This window comes from Sinohyriopsis cumingii, chromosome 2 (assembly GCF_028554795.1).
Source record: "Sinohyriopsis cumingii isolate HCF-2022 chromosome 2, ASM2855479v2, whole genome shotgun sequence".
Taxonomy (NCBI): Eukaryota; Metazoa; Mollusca; class Bivalvia; order Unionida; family Unionidae; genus Sinohyriopsis; species Sinohyriopsis cumingii.
In genome coordinates this window covers 21,753,601-21,774,833 of record NC_142962.1, presented here as the reverse complement: position 1 = coordinate 21,774,833, position 21,233 = coordinate 21,753,601, and the positions used below count along the sequence as shown (strand labels likewise).

The 21,233-nt window shown below is 35.6% G+C and overlaps 1 protein-coding gene across 2 annotated transcripts in view; it reads right to left on the bottom strand.

Annotated features, from left to right (window-relative positions):
- LOC149804449 (adenylate cyclase type 10-like) overlaps nt 1-21,233 on the bottom strand; it is a 175,717-nt gene that overhangs the window by 56,814 nt on the left and 97,670 nt on the right. For both annotated transcript variants that reach the window (XM_089940570.1, XM_089940579.1), the window contains exons 20-22: nt 16,441-16,923; nt 9,586-9,727; nt 4,709-4,904 (exon numbers count right to left, since the gene is read on the bottom strand). In XM_089940570.1, the coding sequence (XP_089796696.1) occupies nt 4,709-4,904; nt 9,586-9,727; nt 16,441-16,923 (821 nt within the window). The remainder of the gene's footprint in view (nt 1-4,708; nt 4,905-9,585; nt 9,728-16,440; nt 16,924-21,233) is intronic.

Below are 21,233 nucleotides of genomic sequence, written 5' to 3'. Positions count from 1 at the left end.
CAGGGGTTTGGTTTGTGAGGAAATTCATCCCCATGAAATGAAAGTCCTGTGATGGAACAAGTTCTGGCTTCTTGAGGTCAGGTAGGTGACCCAACTGAGTTATGGTGGACCAAGAGTGGAACAGATCCTGATGAAGCGACTGAACATGGAGATAGTGAATCAGCCAGTCATCCAAATACTGGAGAATCAATGTTCCCTGTATTTGGAGGTAAGCCGCTGCCACTCCCATGTAGAGATTCCAAACAGCAAAACCCAGAACTGAAAAACTTCCTGGTCTAGGCAAAAAACAAAGGTATCTGCAGTGTGGAGGAAATATGAGGATGTGTAAATAGTTATCCTGAAGGTCGATGGAGATGGCCCAATCAAAGTGTGTTCCGAATTGAGAAGGTTGTCTCCATCTTGAAGGTTTCCTTTGACAGAAACTGGTTTAGCAGGGACAGAGCCATAATGATTCAAATTTTCCTGCTTTTTTTGGTGACCAGGAAAATACAAAGCAGGAGATTGATCATTTAACACATTAACCCCTGGTGATGAGTTTAAGTGGCAGGAGGTATTAGCCTACTGCCGAGCTCTATAGCATCATGGTAAAGTGGGTGGTATTATAGAAAGGTAGACAGATGCAGCTCTACAATGATACCAAATAATCTGGAATTTCTAGTTGCACTACAAAATACAGCGGGAAAAGCCTCATTTTTTGGACCCGATTTTTTTTCTACCCTTAATTCGCCCGTGGTCGCAATCCAATTTTGTCTGGATTTTAGACTTTTTGGTCTCAGATCTAATGCAAACCGGTAAGAAGGACAAACGCCAGATGAACCTTTGCAAAAAGTAGGATAAGATGGGCATTTGAAATAAAAGAGTGAAAAATTTGGTAGATGGCTCCTGAGGGTGATCTGCCTGACCTTGTTTCCTGGTTGATTGCAATGGACTAGGTGTGGAGGTGAAAGATCAATGTTAGTGATTCACAAGTCTTGAGAAGCCATGGTAGGAATGAGTCCAAGGCAGCATCATGGCAGATGTCCAGAAATTCTGCAGATAATACCATGGCAACAGATAGTGCACGCTGGGATGTCTCAAGGAAGCCTCTCTCAGTATACTAAAGGAAGTAGTGGAGAATAGGTTGGCATGTGACACTATGGTTACAAGTAACTTGGTTTTCTGCTCCATGGCATCAATTGTTTTGATGGGAAGGCATGCCCAGGTTCCCAAAGAAATACCCACTTTGGCCGCATCGGTATCCAAAGGAGGATTGATCAGCCACTTCAAGGAATGTACCAGTTAGCAGGAAGAAGAGATGAGGGGTCTTAACGATGAGGGAGGAACAGGCCACCCTCTATATTGTCGTTATATTTTGGCCTTGTAAAAAAGTCTGGGTATATTTCCTCAATCATGGATGAATGTAGGAGAAGTAAGAGGTCTGATTGAGTTCATACCCCAAAGATCTTTTCCAAACTGGAAAGGATCTTTATGGACTGTGTGCCTGATGGTTTGGGGCTCAAGTCTGGAGGAAACAAAGGGCAAACCTTGTTTACCACCTTATCAAAGAGCCACACCTCTTCATCCTCATTCATCTGAGATGAATGGATGGATTCCTTGAAAAGGTGTCAATGCCACAGCTTCTGTATCAAACTCATTAGAGTCAATGAGGATGGTGCGTACATCATCATCATCATAGTCAAGGACACTCTTAGCTGGAGAGTGGCTGGGCATCACTATGTCATTTGATAAAAGGGTATAGCAGCACTCTGTGCCATGGTACCTGGTTCATCAGGAGATGCAGAGGGAGACATCAGTCTGTTCTAGCTGATGTAACACCTTTAGCCTTCTGAGAGGAAGCCACCTGGTGAGAAGGTGATGTTGGAACACACAGCATCACACTGACTGTGAGGGCAAGGTCCAGTAGCCAAGAGGGGCATAATGGACCAAAGGCCCTTTAGTGGAAGGCCCCACAACCCATAATGGTTCTTGTGTATAACTGGGAAGGAGGGGGACACTGAAGTCCAAGTCCTGTGCATGGATTGCAAATCTTGCACCGTGGGATGGTGGACAGGGGAAAGTTGAAGCTCAGTGCTGGCTCTGTCCTCTTATCATGAGACCAATGAGTGACAGATGCAGAAGACCTCATCTTCAAACGAATTATCACTCTGTGCATCATGGATGTGATGTTTTGCCTCCCTTACTGATGGGGGCAACATGTTGCCAGAAGCACAATATACAATGGATGTCACAATGAGACACCAAGTTTGTAGTAGCAGTGTCATCCCACGTACATCCCTGTGTATGCACTAAGAACACAGCCATTGCATGAATAAACAATGAATGGAAATTATCTGCAGTATTTTCTATAGAAAGAAATAAGATATCATCCTACACATGTTTTTGTTTATTGTGGCAACATGCAAAATACATGAACAAATGTCAACATGAGTAATAAATAATAGAGTTTGAGATTAAAATTTAAAAAACATTGTCCTCAACATTTGAGCAGAGCCTCTTATTGTCCTAGAACATAGACGCTTACCCATACCACAGTGTATGTTTACGTAAGAGTGTGTGAACATGAGGTAGCCTCAGAGTTCCCGCAAAGATTGAAGTTGTAAGGGAAAAGGAAAAGGCTACAGTACAGTTCTTTATGAACAAATGGACAGTTTAAATACTGAGAATATTAACACCATAGAATGAGACTGCTAATCTGCAAATATCTTAGTTGTTGACAGGCATAATTTCTCTGGCAACTCGGCAAATGTTTGCACAGTATGGCATCCATGAAAACCTTCTGCACATAACCATGCAACAGAGTGATGTGCAAAAAGTCAAAAGGTCATACTGACTTTTCTCCACTCTGTGGGAGGATGTATTCACATCAAACAAACCGTTTTTTTTCGGCATGAAAATAGATTAGCTAAGTAATAGCGACAGGATAAGTAACTGCTGCTATTAAAATATTGAACAATTACCTTGATTATAGGACACTCAAAAAATGCAGTTGATGGTACACATTTTAATGATGATTTTGAATATACTAAGTTTTATTCCTTAATCTCAAATGGACTGAAAGTTATTGACTACAAATGTTGATATGATGAAAATTTAAGATATTATGCTATGATCTTGACTCTGAAGATAGGACATCCTCACACAAACCCAAACAAGGTATGTGGAATGCCTTCATCTGCTGATGTATACTAAGATTTTATTACTAAATCTCAACAGGCATCAAAGTTAATAAAGAGTAAAGAAAGTGTAACGGAAAACTTAAATCTTGAAGTTTTATCCCTTAATCTTAAATTGCTTCAAAGTTACTAAAGGGTAAAGAGAGTGTGATGAAAACCAGGAACCTTGAAGATGGGGTGCTAAAAACACCCAACAAGGTATGCAACACACCTTTTAATGGTGATGTTTGAGTATATAAAGTTTTAACTAAATCACAAATTGCTTTCAACTTTCTGAGTGGACAAGAAAGTATAATGGATGAATGGAAGGATGAAAATGTGAATACTATGTTCTTGTTTTTTTAAATGGTAGGAAATAGGTATTATTACAGAAGTATAATGTCTATTTAAATACTACCATCTTCAAAATATTGACCAAAATGTTAAAAATTGGTATTTTTACAACCTAAAAATTAACTCTTTCTAAATGCGAAATGCCATTTCTAACAATATATTTGGTCAATGCTTCAATTGAGAACCACTGTGAAGGAGTTGGAGATTAAGACATTCTATGCATCATTTTAAAAAAATGCAGTTTTGTTCTCTGATGGGAAACCGCAAGCTCTGAATCTGACCAAAAAGGACATATTTTCACTGACCATGACTAACATTAAGGCTGAATCTGACCAAGAAGGACATATTTTCACTGACCATGACTAACATTAAAGCTGAATCTGACCAAGAAGGACATATTTTCACTGACCATGACTAACACTAAAGCTGAATCTGACCAAGAAGGACATATTTTCACTGACCATGACTAACATTAAAGCTGAATCTGACCAAGAAGGACATATTTTCACTGACCATGACTAACATTAAAGCTGAATCTGACCAAGAAGGACATATTTTCACTGACCATGACTAACATTAAAGCTGAATCTGACCAAGGACATATTTTCACTGACCATGACTAACATTAAAGCTGAAACTGACCAAGAAGGACATATTTTCACTAACCATGACTAACACTAAAGCTGAATCTGACCAAGAAGGACATATTTTCACTGACCATGACTAACATTAAAGGCTACTTTTAGTCTAGTAAAAAGAAACATTCATCCTAAATGATTTTAGTACCAGTTCAAACTCTCTTCCAAAAAATGAAGTAAACTTATTTGAATGAAATGATCTTGAAATAAATCACAAAGTACCTGGTCCAAAAATGGGCCTTTAATGCTTCAGCTGTCTAATAAAGAGCCGTTGGCCCTGTGGCAACAATACTCTTTGCAGAAATTTGACTTCTTAAAACTGAGACTGTATTTTCTTATCTCAGTTGAAAAATAAGTCCTCAAAATCTTTTTGGGCAATGGAACCATGTCAGACTGACCACAATGACTAGCACAGACTGTACTGGAACAAAATGCCATGTACAACTTACAGAGTTTCTATATTCAATGTATACCATTATCTTCTACCCAACATACTAAAATACATGTGCAACTTACCATTTCTGTATTCAATTTATTCCTCAATCTTCTACACAGCATACTAACCTGTCTGTAATGCCTGGTGGCAATAGAAGCAGCTGAGGCCTCTAGTCGAGTATCAATGACCATCCATGGTTTCTTGGCCATCTCCCAGTGGTACACCATCTTGTCATACAGGGGCAGTAACTGTTGTATGTAGTGTCCTACACTCTGCATGGGCTTGGCACCCAATAGTATGGAACGAACCATAGGAAAGGCATCCCTTTTGTGGTGGAAATAGCAAAAGAGAGAATAAGACAGAGAAAAGAAGGTATAGAGATTGGAAGTAAAACAACAGGAAATGCATGAATAATAAAAGTAACATGAAATTAATAAAAAGATAAGTTCTGATTGTGAGTATTAAATGTGAAAGTGAGAGAATTTTTACAGTTTAAAGATGTGTGTTGTGTGATTTGGATTTAAAACATAGCTTTAACAATTTCTAAAAGTCATTGGCATGACTCAGCTGAGGTTCAAAACCATGACCTTTCGCATCTGAGGAATATGCCCTAAACATTAGGCCACCAGGGTGATCGTTTAAAGATATATAAACATAAAAATGAAAATTCCCACGTTTTTAAAAAAAATCACATTTTTGATCCTCTAAAATTATGCATTTTCATAACACTCTTGCCAAACAATGCATGCAGAGAACCAGTATCTTATTAATAAACATATTTTAAGTCTAAATGCAATCTCGAAAGCTATTACTTACCTTTACGATCTAAAGCCCATCCATGCAAACCTCCCTCACACAGTTTCCTTTATTTTATGAAGGTACATTCATCTGCAGAGTGGGTTACATTAAAAATATTTGACCATATACAATTTCAAAAGAAGGTCAAGACTCCAAGCTAACATATAACTTTCATTTAATTTATTAGTCATAAGCAGCTGCATATACCGTGTTTGATATAAATAGTTAAAAGTCTCATTTTGATCTTAGACTTGTTACTGGACTAAAATAGGAAAACTTATTATTGGGGTGCTCTACAGATATTATGAGCTTCTGAGAGAGTGGCAGGTCTAAGGTCAAGTTGTTTATATTTGCAGCATGCACAGTGGAGAGAATGTTGGTATACCTCTATGTTACTTTCATGGACTGTGGCTGAAATTTCTTGGATATTGTACTTGTAGAAATTGCACATGTTCTAAGCACACAGCTGACTAAAATGACTGTTCCCTTAATGCTCAAATATCAGCCTAAATTAGTCTAAAGTACACTATCTTTAGCAATTATTAAAATAGGGAAAATGCTTTTTGCCAGACTAGACAATACCAGCTTCTGAAAGTGCAATGAATGAACTACCAAATATGTAAAACATAAGAAAAAGTTATTGGCTCTTTTCTTTTAACAATTTACCTATGAATTCCAGGAGGTGAAAATGACCCAGCAGAGCTAACAGTTTTGAAAGGTGCACATCTGAATTAAGACCAAGCTGTATACCCTATAACCCATATTACACACATCAATCATACACCAAAATAAAGGGAATTAAAAGTTCTTTCAACAACAGCTGAGATATACAGGTCTTTTTTTAAATAGGGAAACTCTTTTTCTTTAAAAATCTAACCCTATGCAAAATATAAAACTGCAGAGAGCCACCTTTAACACATTAACCCCTGGAGTTTTTTGCCATTTTTGCCTGAAAATCGAGTAGGAAACACATTTTGAAAGCTATTTCTGAACAGACTCGGAAACACCAAATCTCCGGTCATCTTTCAATAATATACTGTCTAGATGTGTTAGAAACATCATTTTTCATTGGCTATTTGACTCGCGCATGAGCAGAAGGGTAAAAGTTGGACTTGTTTTTTTGTTGTTTTTTTTGCTAAATGGAGCCATTATTTTTGTATGGAGAGCACTCTTTATTCCAAATGAACATCTTATCCTACTTTTTGCAAAGGCTCATCTGTCTGTTTGCAGTTTATACCAGTTCACCTTATATCTGAGACCAAAAAGTCTCAAATCTGGACACAAAATGTGAATCCGACTACGGGCGAATTTTGTGTAAAAAAAAGTCAGGTCCAAAAAATGAGGTTTTTCTATCTGTATTTTGTAGTGCAACTAGATATTCCAGATTATTTGGTATCATTGTAGAGCTACATCTGTCTACCTTTCTATAATACCATCCACTTTAGTGTATCATGCATGACCATGACGCTACAGAGCTCGGCAGTAGGCTACTACCTCCTGCCCTGTAAAGTCGTCGCTAGGGGTTAATGTGGTAAAGGCTCTAAAATTTTACTGGTGAATGTAGAATTATATGAACTGAATAATTAAAAAAAAAGAAAATGATTATGTATTCATGACATACCAAAAATTTGATGTGAAATTTTTTTCAACTGTTCCATAATGGAAAAAAAAAAATGTAACAGGAGCCCATGACAATCACTGGGGTTAACTTATGAAAATGTCCAATGAGCAAGTTATCAATCTGTGGTAACAAGAATTTGAAATAAGATGTATTTCTCTGCTAGCACTACTAAAGAACACTCTCCATTTATTTCAATTCATCACTTTTTGAAATGTTTTTGAGCAGAAATGAAAAATTATAAGTCAAACAGGGGTCATAACTACATTAAATTGGATGAATGTGAAAATTCATTTTGGTCCTTGGTTTTCTTATTGTAAAAGCTCATACCACATTTCACTTTGATCCACTGAAAGTTAATGAGCAGAAATGAAATTTGTAATCAGTATGACGGAAGAGTACAGGATGCGCTGGGACAAGAAGGGATGGGATGGACAGACAAAGATGGGTCAGGTCATAGAGGGACAGGAAGGAACAGGACAGATTGGACATGTAATAATAATAATAATGAGGACTTTGTATAGCGCCTAATCATTAGAAGCTCTAAGTACTTTACAACATTAGACAACACCTATAACATAAAAAACATACATAATGATATGATTACAAAAAAATAACACCATGAAATTAGAAAACATAAAAAACAAGCTGAAAATATTTAAGGTAGGAAACATTATTAGGTCTTTATGTTTGTTCTTGCAGTCAAAATAAGTGAGTTTTAAGAGCACTCTTGAACGGGATTACTGTGTCTTTGTGTCTAAGTTCAGTGGGCAATTCATTCCATGTTGCTGGGCCCTGGTATGCAAAAGAATGCTGTCCATATGACTTTGTTTTCATAGTCGGAATAATGAGTATACGATTGTCAGAAGAGAAATGTAAATATCTTGCTGGTGTATACATATGGGTGAGGTTGGAAACGTATGTTGGACTGGAGTCCATCAATGAAATGTAGCACAGAGAACAAATTTTGTGTTTGATTCTGGATCGAATGGATAGCAAGTGTAGGGTACAGAGCAGCGGGGAGGTGTGCTCTGATTGTGGTACTCTAAGTATGATCCGAGCAGCTGTTTGAACTTTTTGAAGTTTCTGGAGTAGATATTGAGATGAACCAGACAGAATTGAGTTACAATAGTTCAGTCTTGAAATTACTAACGAACACATAAGTGTTTTAGTGGCATCAACTGAAAGATATTTGCAAATTGAGCTGATGCGTCTCAGCTCAAGATATGCAGCCTTGCATATGTTCATGGCATGTTGGTGCAGTGTGAGAGTACTGTCCAAAGTAACACCTAGGTTTCGTACTGATTGTGTGAATTTAATGTTGGTGTTGCTGATATTTATTGTTTGAGGTAAAGGATGTGAATGAGAAAGTCTTTGTGTTGTGATCAGAATGGCCTCAGTTTTGTCATCATTCATCTGCAGCTTGTGACATGTCATCCATGATTTCACATCAGAAATGCGCTTGGATGGTAGCATGAACTTCAGTTGGGTGGCTAGATTTGTATATTTGGGTGTCATCAGCGTACAATTAGTGAGACACTGGATGATGATCTATGACACCTGAGAGCGGCTGAGTGTATAGAATGAATAGAACACATCCAAGAACAGACCCTTGTGGAACACCACAACATTGATTAACTGGGCTGGAGTGTATTCCATTTGCAGATACAATTTGTGTCCTGTTGACCAAGTAGGACTTGAACCACAGTAAGGCTGTATCATGAATGCCAAATACATGCTGGAGATGGTGAAGTAATATATCATGGTCTATTGTGTCAAATGATGCAAACAAATCATTAAGGGTGAGGACTGTAATCTTTCTGCTATTCAAAGGAGAGAGAAAAGTCATTAACTACTTTTAGAAGAGTAGTTTCAGTACTGTGGCAAGGGCGATGTTCCGATTGTACATTGCTAAAAAGACTGTTTGAATTCAGATGAGATACAAGCTGGGATAGAACAATCTTTTCTAAGATTTTTTATATGAATGGGAGATCAGAAACTGGGCGGTAGTTCTTTAAATCATTATGGTCTAGTGTTGTTTTCTTCAGCAGAGGCTTTACAATGGCAGTTTTGAAAAATGATGGGAATTCCCCAGATGAGAGAGGTATTGATAACATCAGTTAGTGAATGCAATACTGGATCTAAGCACTCAAGCAGCAGTGATGTTGGAATTGGATCAACATGATGGGCTGAGATGGACGTACAATATGGGCCTAGACATCAGTGGATATGATGGGAGAGGACAGCATGGGCCAGGACACGGTGGGATGGACAGAGAGGATAAACCAGGACATGAGGGAATGTGATGGACTGACATAGGTAATTCTATATGCTCCCTTCATAGATATGGCAGAGACTTAAAACTTGATAATCACTAAAATTGAATTTTCAGTAATCAAATGAAGAGAAAACAAGTATATGGCCCTAATGTGCATCCATATATTTTTAAGACTGTCACATCAAGCTCATTTGCTAAAATTTAACTTCTATTGCATCTCTCTTTCCCTCAAACAACCTTTCATGACAGAATGCCTAAAAAGAAATGTCGTGAAATGTAATCCACAGGAAAATAAATTATGTGGGACCTACTCCATGTAAATGGTTAAGGCATCACGTCGACCCCTCCTATTTCGTTGTTCAATTGCAGCAGCATCATAGTTGTCATCTGCAGGAATGTTTTCTGTGCTATTCCTCTTTCTTTTCTGACATCTGCGCCCAAAAGACATCAACTCTATAAAAATAAAAAAAAATTGTAAGTTTTATGTCAAAGATTAGTTTAGCCCATTAAGAGTAGAAACTGCACATATCCCCAAAACAATAAGTTGTGTAGAATAATTGTTTCACTAGTGATAGATATTACAATGAATTTTTCTCTCTCTCTCACCAATGCCATGATATACACTCTCTGTACGTGACCCATGCCATGATATATGCTCTCTGTATGTGACCCATGCCATGCAACACCATCTCTTTCTATGACCATTTCCATAATATAACCTCTCAGTATGTGACCCATGCCATGAAACACTATCTCTCTCTATGACCATTGCCATGATATACCCTCTCTGTCTGTGACCCATCCAACGATATACCCTATAATAATAATAATAATGACTTTATTTACAGAAGAAGCTCATTTCATCAACAGACATATCTTCCATGAGGACTTCTACAATGACATTTGTGTGTATGTCCATATATATATATATATATATATATATATATATATATATATATATATATATATATATTACACACTTTTACAAGATGAGGTGTCTTTAGACAACAAATGCTGTTAAAAACTTGACAACTGATCTACTGCTACAATAAAATATGTACAAGGCTTCAAGGATGATTAGATAGAGGAGTCATACAATTAATAGTTGTGAACATGTGCAAAACATTATAGGTGAGTAAATGATAACAATGTTGAAAAATGTAGTAGTACTGAATGAAACAAAATGATACAAAAAGCTTGGCATGTGTCAGCTGACTTTCTGTAAGGTGCTATGGAAATCCATCATTTGGCTCCAGAAAAAGCAAAACTCTTCTTATAAAACTCTGAATTTGGTTTAGGTAAATATAACTTGTTGTTTGAAATGGAACTTAGTTCATACATATGTACATTTTTAACAAATTTAAAATTACATTTAAGATAATCAGGAGCCAAACCATGTAAGGATTTATAGACTAGTAAATCCTTCTGAAATTGAGTTTTCTGCTGAAATGGAAGCCACTTTCTGGTTTTAAAAAGATTTTTGATGGTGTATCTAAATCAGCATCAAAAATAACTCTAGCTGGTCTATTTTTAAATTTCAGTAATTGTTTCTGATTTTCTATACCACTATTTCTCCAGATAGAACAACAATATTCTAGATGTGGCATTATATATGCATTGTAGCATATCTTTTCTGTTCCAAAGGGAGATAATATTTTATTCTGTTCAAGAGATAAAGCAGATAGTTAGCTTTTTAATGACCTTATCAATTTTTATTTTCAAGCATAAGATATTGTCTTTCATGATGCCAAACAGTTTTTCATTTTCAGACTGTTGTATATCCATTCCTTTTATCATTACTTTGAAACAATTTTTCTCAACTTTTACTCTTGCTCGACTACCTGTGAGGGGGCCCTGAGTGGCCAAGTGGTCTAAAGCGCTCTCCGTTACGGATCACTGCCATCTCACCTCTGTCTTCGTGGGTTCAAATCTAGGATTCATCCAATGTGGGTATGTGAGAAAGCTTGCCAGCAGCTTCTCGTGGGTCGGTGGTTCTTCCTGGGGTTTTCCCGGCTTCTTCCTCCACCATTAATACTGGCTGCCATACATAGCCTATCGTGAATTGAAAAATGGCGTTAAACCCCACAACAACAACTACCTATGAGCATGGCTTTTGATTTGGCTGCATTTATCTTCATACCATTGTGTTCACACCAGTTATTTATTTTTTTACCAGATCTTTATTTAATACAGGGCTAAACCCATGGCCTGTTGATCCAATGTTAAAATAATGTCATATCATCTGCAAAAACATTGGTGGTGGATAGCTCAATGTGATATGGTAAATCATTGCAGTACAGCAGAAAGAGTAATGGTCCAAGAACTGATCCTTGTGGAACACCTGACTTCATCAGTTTCTTATCTGAAAGTTTATTTAAAATAGAAACTTCTTATTGTCTGCCTTCATGATAGGAACGAAACCAAGTTAAGCTTTCATGGTTAACTTGATATATGCTGAGCTCTTCCAGCAGGATTTTGTGATTTACAAGGTCAAAAGCCTTTGAAAGATCAAGAAACACTGTACCTACAAGGTTGCCTTGATCTATTGCTGTCAACCTAATCATCCATCATTCCAGTTAGTAAAGTCTGCCATGAATGTCCTTCATTGGAAGTCTGATTGTTGTGAATGTAGCAAATTAAATGATTCCAGGTAATTTCTAAATTCATTACAAACATGTCTTTCTATGTGTCTTTGAAAGTGATGATAAAATTACTATAGGTCTATAGTTATTCAGATCTCCCTTCTTATATAATGGAGTAACTTTTTCCAGTTTTAGCCTGTTTGGAAAAATACCTGTGGAAATACTTAGATTGAAGATGTACATAAGTGAATGTGCAGCTAACTGAAATGAGAGTTTTAGGAATTTAGCACTTATATTATGTAGACCTGTTGACGTTCTGACAACAAACTGGTCTAGTTCATTTTAAATGAATTCAAGGTTTGTTTTAGGGATTCTGTCTTTGCTAAATTTTGAAGAAATATATTCATTTAATTCATCGCTGAAGAATCTTTTAGGAGTTATGAAATCCACAAGTTTTTCATTTATATTCACAAAGTAATCATTGAGTGCATTTGCAATTTTAAGAGGTTCTTGCTTAATACCACCATCTGCATCACTAATACATGTAAATGAAAGGTTATTGACAAATTTGCCTCTCAAGTCATTGAAGGTTTTCCAGAGTTTTCTAGGATTCTAGGATTCTTTTGTGTAATACTACTTGATATTTCAGTGGAATAATATGTTTTCCTTGCCTTCTGAATCATTGACTTGACTCTATTCCTCCATAATCTGTAACTGTCAGTATCTTTTAATTTATGAAATCTATCCCATGTCTTAACAGCATTCAGTATATAATAACACTAATAATAATAATAATAATAATAGACATCTTATTTTATGAAAGCATCTCAGACTAATATATAAATCACCCTTGAGGCCCTCAGGATACATTAAAACAAAAGTACAAAGTGTATAAAATGTGCATTAACAGAGTAAATTGGACAGCATATATTTAAAATTCTAATTTTCATAGCAAGCCACTTAAAACTGACAGAATACCAGTAGTTGTACTCATAAATTTTTTTCACATACTGCATATAATGACAATGAAGAGAGCACAAAGATCTGTCAAAACGTGCATCTTTAAATAATGACCATAAATGTACCAAGTTTCACAGCAATCTGTCAAACAATTCAAGACAAGTTGGGTTCACTAGTTACTATTGTACACTGCAAAAACATAATATTTATTAAGATTCATGGCAGTCCATTAAAAACTGCAAGACTTATTGTGCCAACAAGACTGTGTCATGCATTGCAAGTAACACATCAGAACTCCAAGAAAATTGCAGAAGCAAAGTGATTTGTGAATCTGCGAATTTTCTGGAGATGATCATAATATTTACCATCTTTCATGGCAATCCATCAAAACCTGCTGGAAAAGTTGCATCAACAATATTGTGTCACAATACAAGACAAAAAGGGCACTAACTCTGAAATTGCACATGACAAAGTGATTTGTCAATATGTGCATCTTCAGGTGATGACCATATTATTTACGCAGCTTCACGGTAATCCAACAAAGACTCTGGCTAGTTGTAAATGCTACTGAGATTGTGTTATTCACAACATTAAGCTTAAAGACAAAAATGGTAGTAACTCTAAACAAATTGTGGGAGCAAGAGGATTCTCAATATGGGCATCTTGAGGTGACGACCATAATATTTTAGTTTCATGGCAATCCCTCATTAAGTGTGTGACAACATGTGCTAACAAGATTAACATGTGCTACAATGCATTAAGCTACAAGACAAAAATTGCAATATGGCAGTAATTCAAACATGAGTACCAAGAACAGCACGTTATAAACATGCCTCATGTTCGACAGTACCCTACATAGATAACTGATATTATTGTTCTGAATCATATCTTGTTCATTGAATTACAGTGACTTTATCCTCTGACCTTTACAACTCAAAATCAACAGGTTTCTTCCATCCAGAAAGTTTGGTCTAATTCTGGACCATGGCCGTTTTGACCCTAAAATCAACAGAACTCTTCATTATTACAAGTGCAAGCCATCCACAAAGTTTGGCAACTGTAGGTGATGAAGAACTTAAGTTATTGCACAAAAAATATTCTTCTTTCAGTAAGTGACTTTGACCTTTAAAATTCTGACCCTGAAAATTACAGAGTTCTTCCTTACCCTAAGTACAAGCTATCTATACAGTTTGGCAACTGTTGAAGGTTAAGAACTCAAGACACCATTTTTCTTCTTTCAGTGAGAGAGACAATTCATCCTTATTCCAAGTGCAAACCATACAAAAGTTTTGTACCTGTAGTTTGTGGAAAACTTGAGTTATTGTGCAGGAAAGAAATTAGTAAAAGACAGATGAACATACAAATGATGCAGATGGATGGATGGACCCATGAACAAAATAATACACTCCACTTTATGATAGGTACATAAAAACTGCATGTGCAAGTGATTTGTTGATATACATGTCTTCAGGTGATAACCGTAATTTACCAACATTCATGGCATTTCATTGAAACCTATCACACTAATTGTGCCAACAAGGTTGTGGCATACATTGCATTAAGCCAAACGACAACAGCAATAACTCAAATAACTCTACCAATAATTGTGGAGCAAAATGATTTGCTGATCTGCGCATCTTCTGGCAGTGAACATAGTATGTACCAAGTTAACGAGACTGTGTTACTCTGCAAACAAGGACAATAACATTAAGAAAAAAACTGCAGCCAAAGTTATTTGTCAATATGCACATCTTCAGACGATGACTATAATATTTTTCACAAACTGCAGGACTAACAAGATAAGTGTTATGCATTACGATTTTATGGTCTTAAGCTATGTAACAGAAAGAAGTGAAACCATCAAGTTTAGTAAAATTCAACAAATATTGTATTACCCTATAATACAAAAATGAAAATTCAAATGAGACTTATAGTATTGCAAATTTAATTCCAAAGAATCCTAAATGTTCTATCACAAGTCCAAAAGTACAGAATGTTCTGAATGAATTCCAATAATTTTGACTGTTCTGATCTACCATAAGTCTTATATGTGTTACTGTACCAATGGTCTTGAATGTGCTGATGTACCACTAGTCTTGAATATGATGCTGTACCAACAGTCCTGATGTATCAAAATAATACAATACAGAGTGTCTTTGAAAGAATTCACAATGATCCCATAGTAGTATTTCATTCCAAAAGGTCAAAGAGCACTTCATAATTCTAATGAATAATTTTAAAAAATTATTCCTCTCAAATTACATCTAAACCCAACTAAAAACTCTGATCAAAGATTGCCAAAGTCTTATATGAAATAAGAATAAAGACTTTGTTTACAAAACCTGCATATCCAGTTTCACATGACCTAAGACACAATAGAATACCCATGATGTGGGTCATTTCAAATTAAAATTCCATCAAATTCATAAACAAATTTAGGTCTTAAATTAAATTTTAACACTGTAATCACGACCAAAAAAATCAGGAAAGCAAAACATGACAACAGTCAGGTAGGCCAAAACTCCACTCTCAATCATGGACAAAGGTTAAGTACATAATATAAATTAAATATACATAATACATATTACAAAACAGAAAGGGCAATAACTCTAAGAATAAATGCATAGCCAAAGTGGTTTGTCTATATGATGATAATATTTTCAGAGTTTCATGATAATCCATGAAAAACTGTAGAGGCAGCTACGCTAATGAGACCGAAATGGATGAAAGGATGTATGGATGGTGAAGATGACACAAAACAGACACATCAGTATAAAAAGCGAAAATCATCAACATTTATGGAGTTGGGGGTATAAAAATAGATATCACTGATATTTAATGATATTATTTTTGTATTTTTATTCCAGTTACAAAACCCTCATCAACGTAACTAAATGTTCTATGATCTAGAAATGAATATTTTGAGTAAAGTATTATATGTTTGACAAGGAAAAAGATTATATAAAATTTTTTAAAGTCAGTACCATGAAAGGCACATTATATACCATCCACATGTTTAATAGTCATCTCAGCAAACAATAGTTATGTAATTGACTTTGCTGACTACTGACTAAAACTGACCTTTGGTCAAGGTATGCAGTTTTAAACCAGACTTACTGTGTTGAAACTGTTACTTTCTTGTCAGACTCACCATGACCTTGACCAGGACCCCATACATGTATTGGTTTCTTTATTACTATATATGCAAGCAACAAATGTTCTTGTATACAAATCCATTTTCTTTGAGTTATGATGACCTTGACCTTTTAACCCTCAAATCAATAAGCCTCTTTTTTTTTTACCTTACAGTGCAAACCCTCCACAAGTGAATTGTTAAGGTACATGATCTAGAACTAAAATTATTATGTGAAAACTATTTTTCTTTAGTCAACATGCAACCACCTGGTTATTTTGAACCTCAAACATTCTGAAATTTCTTGTTTAGTTGTACAGAAAGCCATTTTTGGGTTGAGCATAATAAAAGTTGCATAAAACAGGTTCACTACTAGTTTGACCTGTGTATCAAATAATGTGCCTAACAGTTTTCCACACAAGAAAGAAATCTTGTACCAAATACCTCAACAAAAGTCCTGTGTGACAAGAAGACAAGCAGAGCTAAGTTACCTTGATGTTTGTCAACAGCCTCCTGGAGGTAGTATGGAGGTGAGCGGGCCAGGAGGTAGTATGGTATGTTGTTCCTCAATTTATCAGCCATTAGTTCATAATATGCGGCTGCCTTAGCATGAAGCTCAACTCTTTGGTTATCCAGCATGATCTCGTATGCAGCCTGCTGAAGAAGCCTGTTCACAAAGCAAGGCATCTGACACACTGGCTTGTCTGTGATGCAATGGCATTCATATTTCATGTTTTGCTTTTCCTTGGCCTTTTGGGCTGAGCTTATATAACGTGTAGTGTCCCGTGGGGTTCCACACAAAAAAATGTTATTTTCCAGGAGTCTCTTGGTGATCATCTGGACTTTATGTTTGAGTGCCTTTGGTATTAGAGTCTCGAGGATGTCTAGCGGTACAGACATTCCAAGAACCGAGGCACACTTTACCACCAGTTGGTCTGCTGATCGCATGGAGTCCAGGCGGGAGATTACCAGCTCTATTGAAAAAAAAAAACAGTAATAAATTACTAGTCAAATTGTTTTATTATCTATATTTTATACAAGGACAGTGCACCAAATTTATAACTAGATCTGTCAGTAAGTGAGTGCATATGGAATATCCAACCTGCACAAGTTATGACATGTAAATAAAATTTAAAAACAAGTAGTCCAAGTGGGACTGAGATTGCTCACCTAGCATTTGTCCAACAGCCAAATGCAAGTGCTGCTGGTTAGAAATCGGGGTCAGCAGAATGCTTCAGTGCTATTGATTCCATGTGTTATGAAAACACATTTCAAGGTTTCTCTACATTTTGTATCTTCATCCACATCTGAATACCTGCCACAGCATAACATATCACATGAGAAACACATTTTTTTCTCCCTTTCACATGGCTGTGTTTCAAAACATGTATGAAAAGAGGAGAATGCAAAAGATCTTTCTTAACAACTTTATATTTACCCCAAACCTGTAATCTATACATCCAGGACAGTTGCTTAACATTCAAGGAAAACTATCACCACAGGCAGTTACAACTGATTTTCACACAAAAGATTAAAAAGTAAAGGTGATTAGAGGTAAACAACCATCACTGCACAGCCTACCTAAGAAACTTGCAAACAGCTAGGATAATTTAGTGTTGAAGAGTCCTTTGAGAACTGCTGTAGGACAACCTAAAAAGGCTAATTTTATGTAAGTGCACTAAAAATGGAACAACCCCATTCATTTTAAGTTAGATAAATTAAAGAGATGCATATTGAACAAACAAATTATTACACTTGAATGCTTTGATTATAAATGTATTAGTCATCTTTATTAAAAAATATTAGCTACTTCATGATCAGTGGCAACTTTCTTTGAAGACAGATTGTACTCAATATATAAAATACAAAACATGATTATTTTGGTAGTTGTAGCAGTATGGAAGTGAGATTTTTTTGAAGGAAAAATAACAAAACACAGATGCAGTTCAAGGATAGATGGCACATGTGTAAAGCAGAACATAAATGCTGGTTGACTGTGATTAACTTTGTAAAGCATAAGGGAGGTGTATTTTATTCTTGACACATACTGCAAACACCAATTTAGTGTTGCATGTTTAGGCTTTAATAAACAGTAACACAGGAAAGAGTGAAAACAACAAGCTTTGAAAAAATACAATTTATTTCCCTGGAAAAATTCTGTAAAAATGAAAAAATATGAACTTACGGTTTTATAGAATCAAATCCAAAAATAAGAATAATCCAAGAATAAAATTTTAGTAGTCCTAATAACAAAATGTTCTACCAATTTCACGTTTGAATCCCAACAAAGAATCCAAGATGGAAGACGATGATGTATGCTGCAATCTCTAGTGTTGAAGTCTACAGTTCCTTGTAGAAAAAAGAATTACCATGCCGCTTTCTGATAGCTGAATAAATTTTTATAAAAAACTGTTCTTGTTCCACAATATTACATGAGAACACATATTTTCCAGAAAAATAACACAGTTAATCCTTTTTAATCCAAGTAATCTGAAATAACTCCAAACCAAGTAATTTGAAATAACTACAAACAGCACAACATACAACTAACAGTTTAACAGCCCAGCTTCTACTGAGATTAATTCTCCAAAACATGGGTTATATGGTCTTTCTAAAACATAAATATGGGGTCATGTGATCATCTTCTGGAAGGTTATAGAAGCAAGTAATTGTTACAGATCACGTTTACCCAGTGTGACCCTGGTGAAAACCAATCATTTTACTCTAAGAAATAAAAAATAACAAAAATTATTTACATCTTAAAGACAAAGTTCCATCATAACCTAGAAAACAACCAATCATTTTAAAATAAAATAGAACTTATTTACGATGATTGCTACAAATTTTGAAACAAGGTCAGTATTTAGATCAACACCTGGTGTTTATAAGCTAACAGTCAATGTCAAACTATTTTGTGAAAAAAAGTATCATTTCTAGTGAATAAATTTACATTCAATATCATGTAATGAAAAATAATTTTTTTAAACTGACAAACAATTAAATTGAAATAAATATATATTAAATTAGATATAATTAAATCAAATATACATAACATTAGCATTAGTCTTTCTGGAGAGTATGATAGTCATCCAAATAGTAACACCAACCAACATTGGAACAATAGGACCATCCAGTCTTTAATGAGTGCAAACATGAACACTAATCACACCTGCAACACCTTCAAACAAAACAATGAATTACTATGAGTACCAAACCCTGCATTAAGATACGGACTAGCCATTTAATGAAAGGTGGTTGGGGCTGGGCTTTTTTAAATTACAATATTTTGGCCACCAAATAGCTTGGAATAAATGCTCATAATAGGATTTGTAGAAGAAGAACTAATTTAATTTATATTTTCAACTGTTGGTAATGGATGCCATATTTGAATAAGAAAAGGAATCTTTAGTATAAATTTGAAAAGTGTTCAAGGTATGTCTCTTTCTGTCACATCTGGTCAAATTCTATTAACTGATTATTTCAAAAAAGTTATTAAAGGTTTTCTATTTTCAGTAACAGTGCCTGTATTTGATGGAAGAGTGGCATCATTTATATAAACTTGAAAGGTCTTCATGCCAGCATGGTTTCTTTTAAGTTTGGTCCAGTTCTTTCTATTCAGTGTTTATGGAGAAAGTGTTTAAACGTGTTGCTGAACAACTTGCCATATTTGATGACTGATCAGCATATATTTGTTCAGTGCCTTTAAAGAAGTTAGATTTCTTTTTTTTCATTAAAAGAGTCCTTTTTTGGTGGCAGATTGGCATAATTTGTATAAATTTAAAGGCTTTTTTCCCCAGGATGCTCTGTGCCAAGTTTGGCTGAAGCTGGTCAGGTGGTTTTGGGGAAAAGCTGAAAATACCAAATGTTGACAGACATCAAGCTTGATCAAATTCTATTCAGTTTTTTTTGCAGAAGTGGTCACTTCAAAGTTTATATATTGTTTGTAAGAGTGGCCATATTTGATCTTGGATGAGAGTCATTGGTACAAACTTCAATGGTCTCCATGCAGGGATACTTTCTGTCAAGCTGGTTTCGTCAAATGCTATTAGATGGTAGATCAGCATCTTTGGTACAAATATAAAAGGTCTTCATGCCTGTATGCTGTTAAATTTGATCGCATAATTTCAGTGGTTCCAAGAGGAATTCATTAAGATGCTCTTCTGTTTTTTTTTGTAATGGTGACCATATTTTTGTGTGGATTGGCATAATTTGTATAAATCTGAAAGGTCTTTATTCCAGGATGCTTTCTGTCAATTTGGACAGTGGTTTTTAGGGAGAAGTCATTGAATGTTTTATTTTCTTTTAGTACTGGTAGCCATATCTGATGGCAGACTGTTATTGTTTTGTAAAAATTTTAAAAATCTTGAATCCAGTATACAATTTTGCAAATTTTGATCACAATCTTATCAGTGGTTTTGGTTTTGGAGACTTCATGCAAGGATGTTTTTTGTTAAGTATAGTAAAATTGTATTTGATGACAAATTGGCATCATCTGTACAAATCTGCAAGATCTTCGGTCAGAATCTGTGGTTCCTGAGAAGTCGTTTAAAGGATTTTCTATTTTTAGGAAAGTCACTGAAGCATAGAAACCTCATTTTGGTATGGCTTAGTTATGCTTTTGGAGATTTTTGTACATTTTTCTCTCCACCAAAGAGCTTGATTAGTTCTAAACAATGTGAAACTGCTATGCAAAACTATCATTAAATTTTTCCATGCCTCACCAATTTTTTTCTTTGGAAAACTGTAACTATAGAATTTTACCCAATGAAGTATTTTAAGCCACTCCACTGTTTGTAACAAAATAATAATTAACTTGCAACAAGCAAGGATGCACCACTTTGGAGGTGGCAGACTACACAATATAGTTTCTGGTCACCTTTTGGCCTCATTGAAACTTATGTTAACTTGTTAACCATGACTGTGGGAGAAACAGGAAATCTGTTTTAGACTACTGCTCCAGACAGATTCTCCATACTGAAAATGCTTACAGTGTCTGAAGACCCTGATGGCTTCAGATACACATCTGGGGGAAATAGGCAGTAAACCTCTTTGACCCATTACCACTGGGCCTCTGGGGGCCAAAAATGTGTCATAACATCACATGACATGTCTTGTGTTATTTAAAATCTATACTAAAGATCTATACCAAAGGGGAAAAAATGTTGTAATCAGAACAGATAATTATATGGACCTTATAACCCTGCTTAGAGGCTCCAAGGAGATGGGAGATACACACTACTGGGGCACTGGGATTGCCAATATATTTGGAAAGCTTACAGCCCTT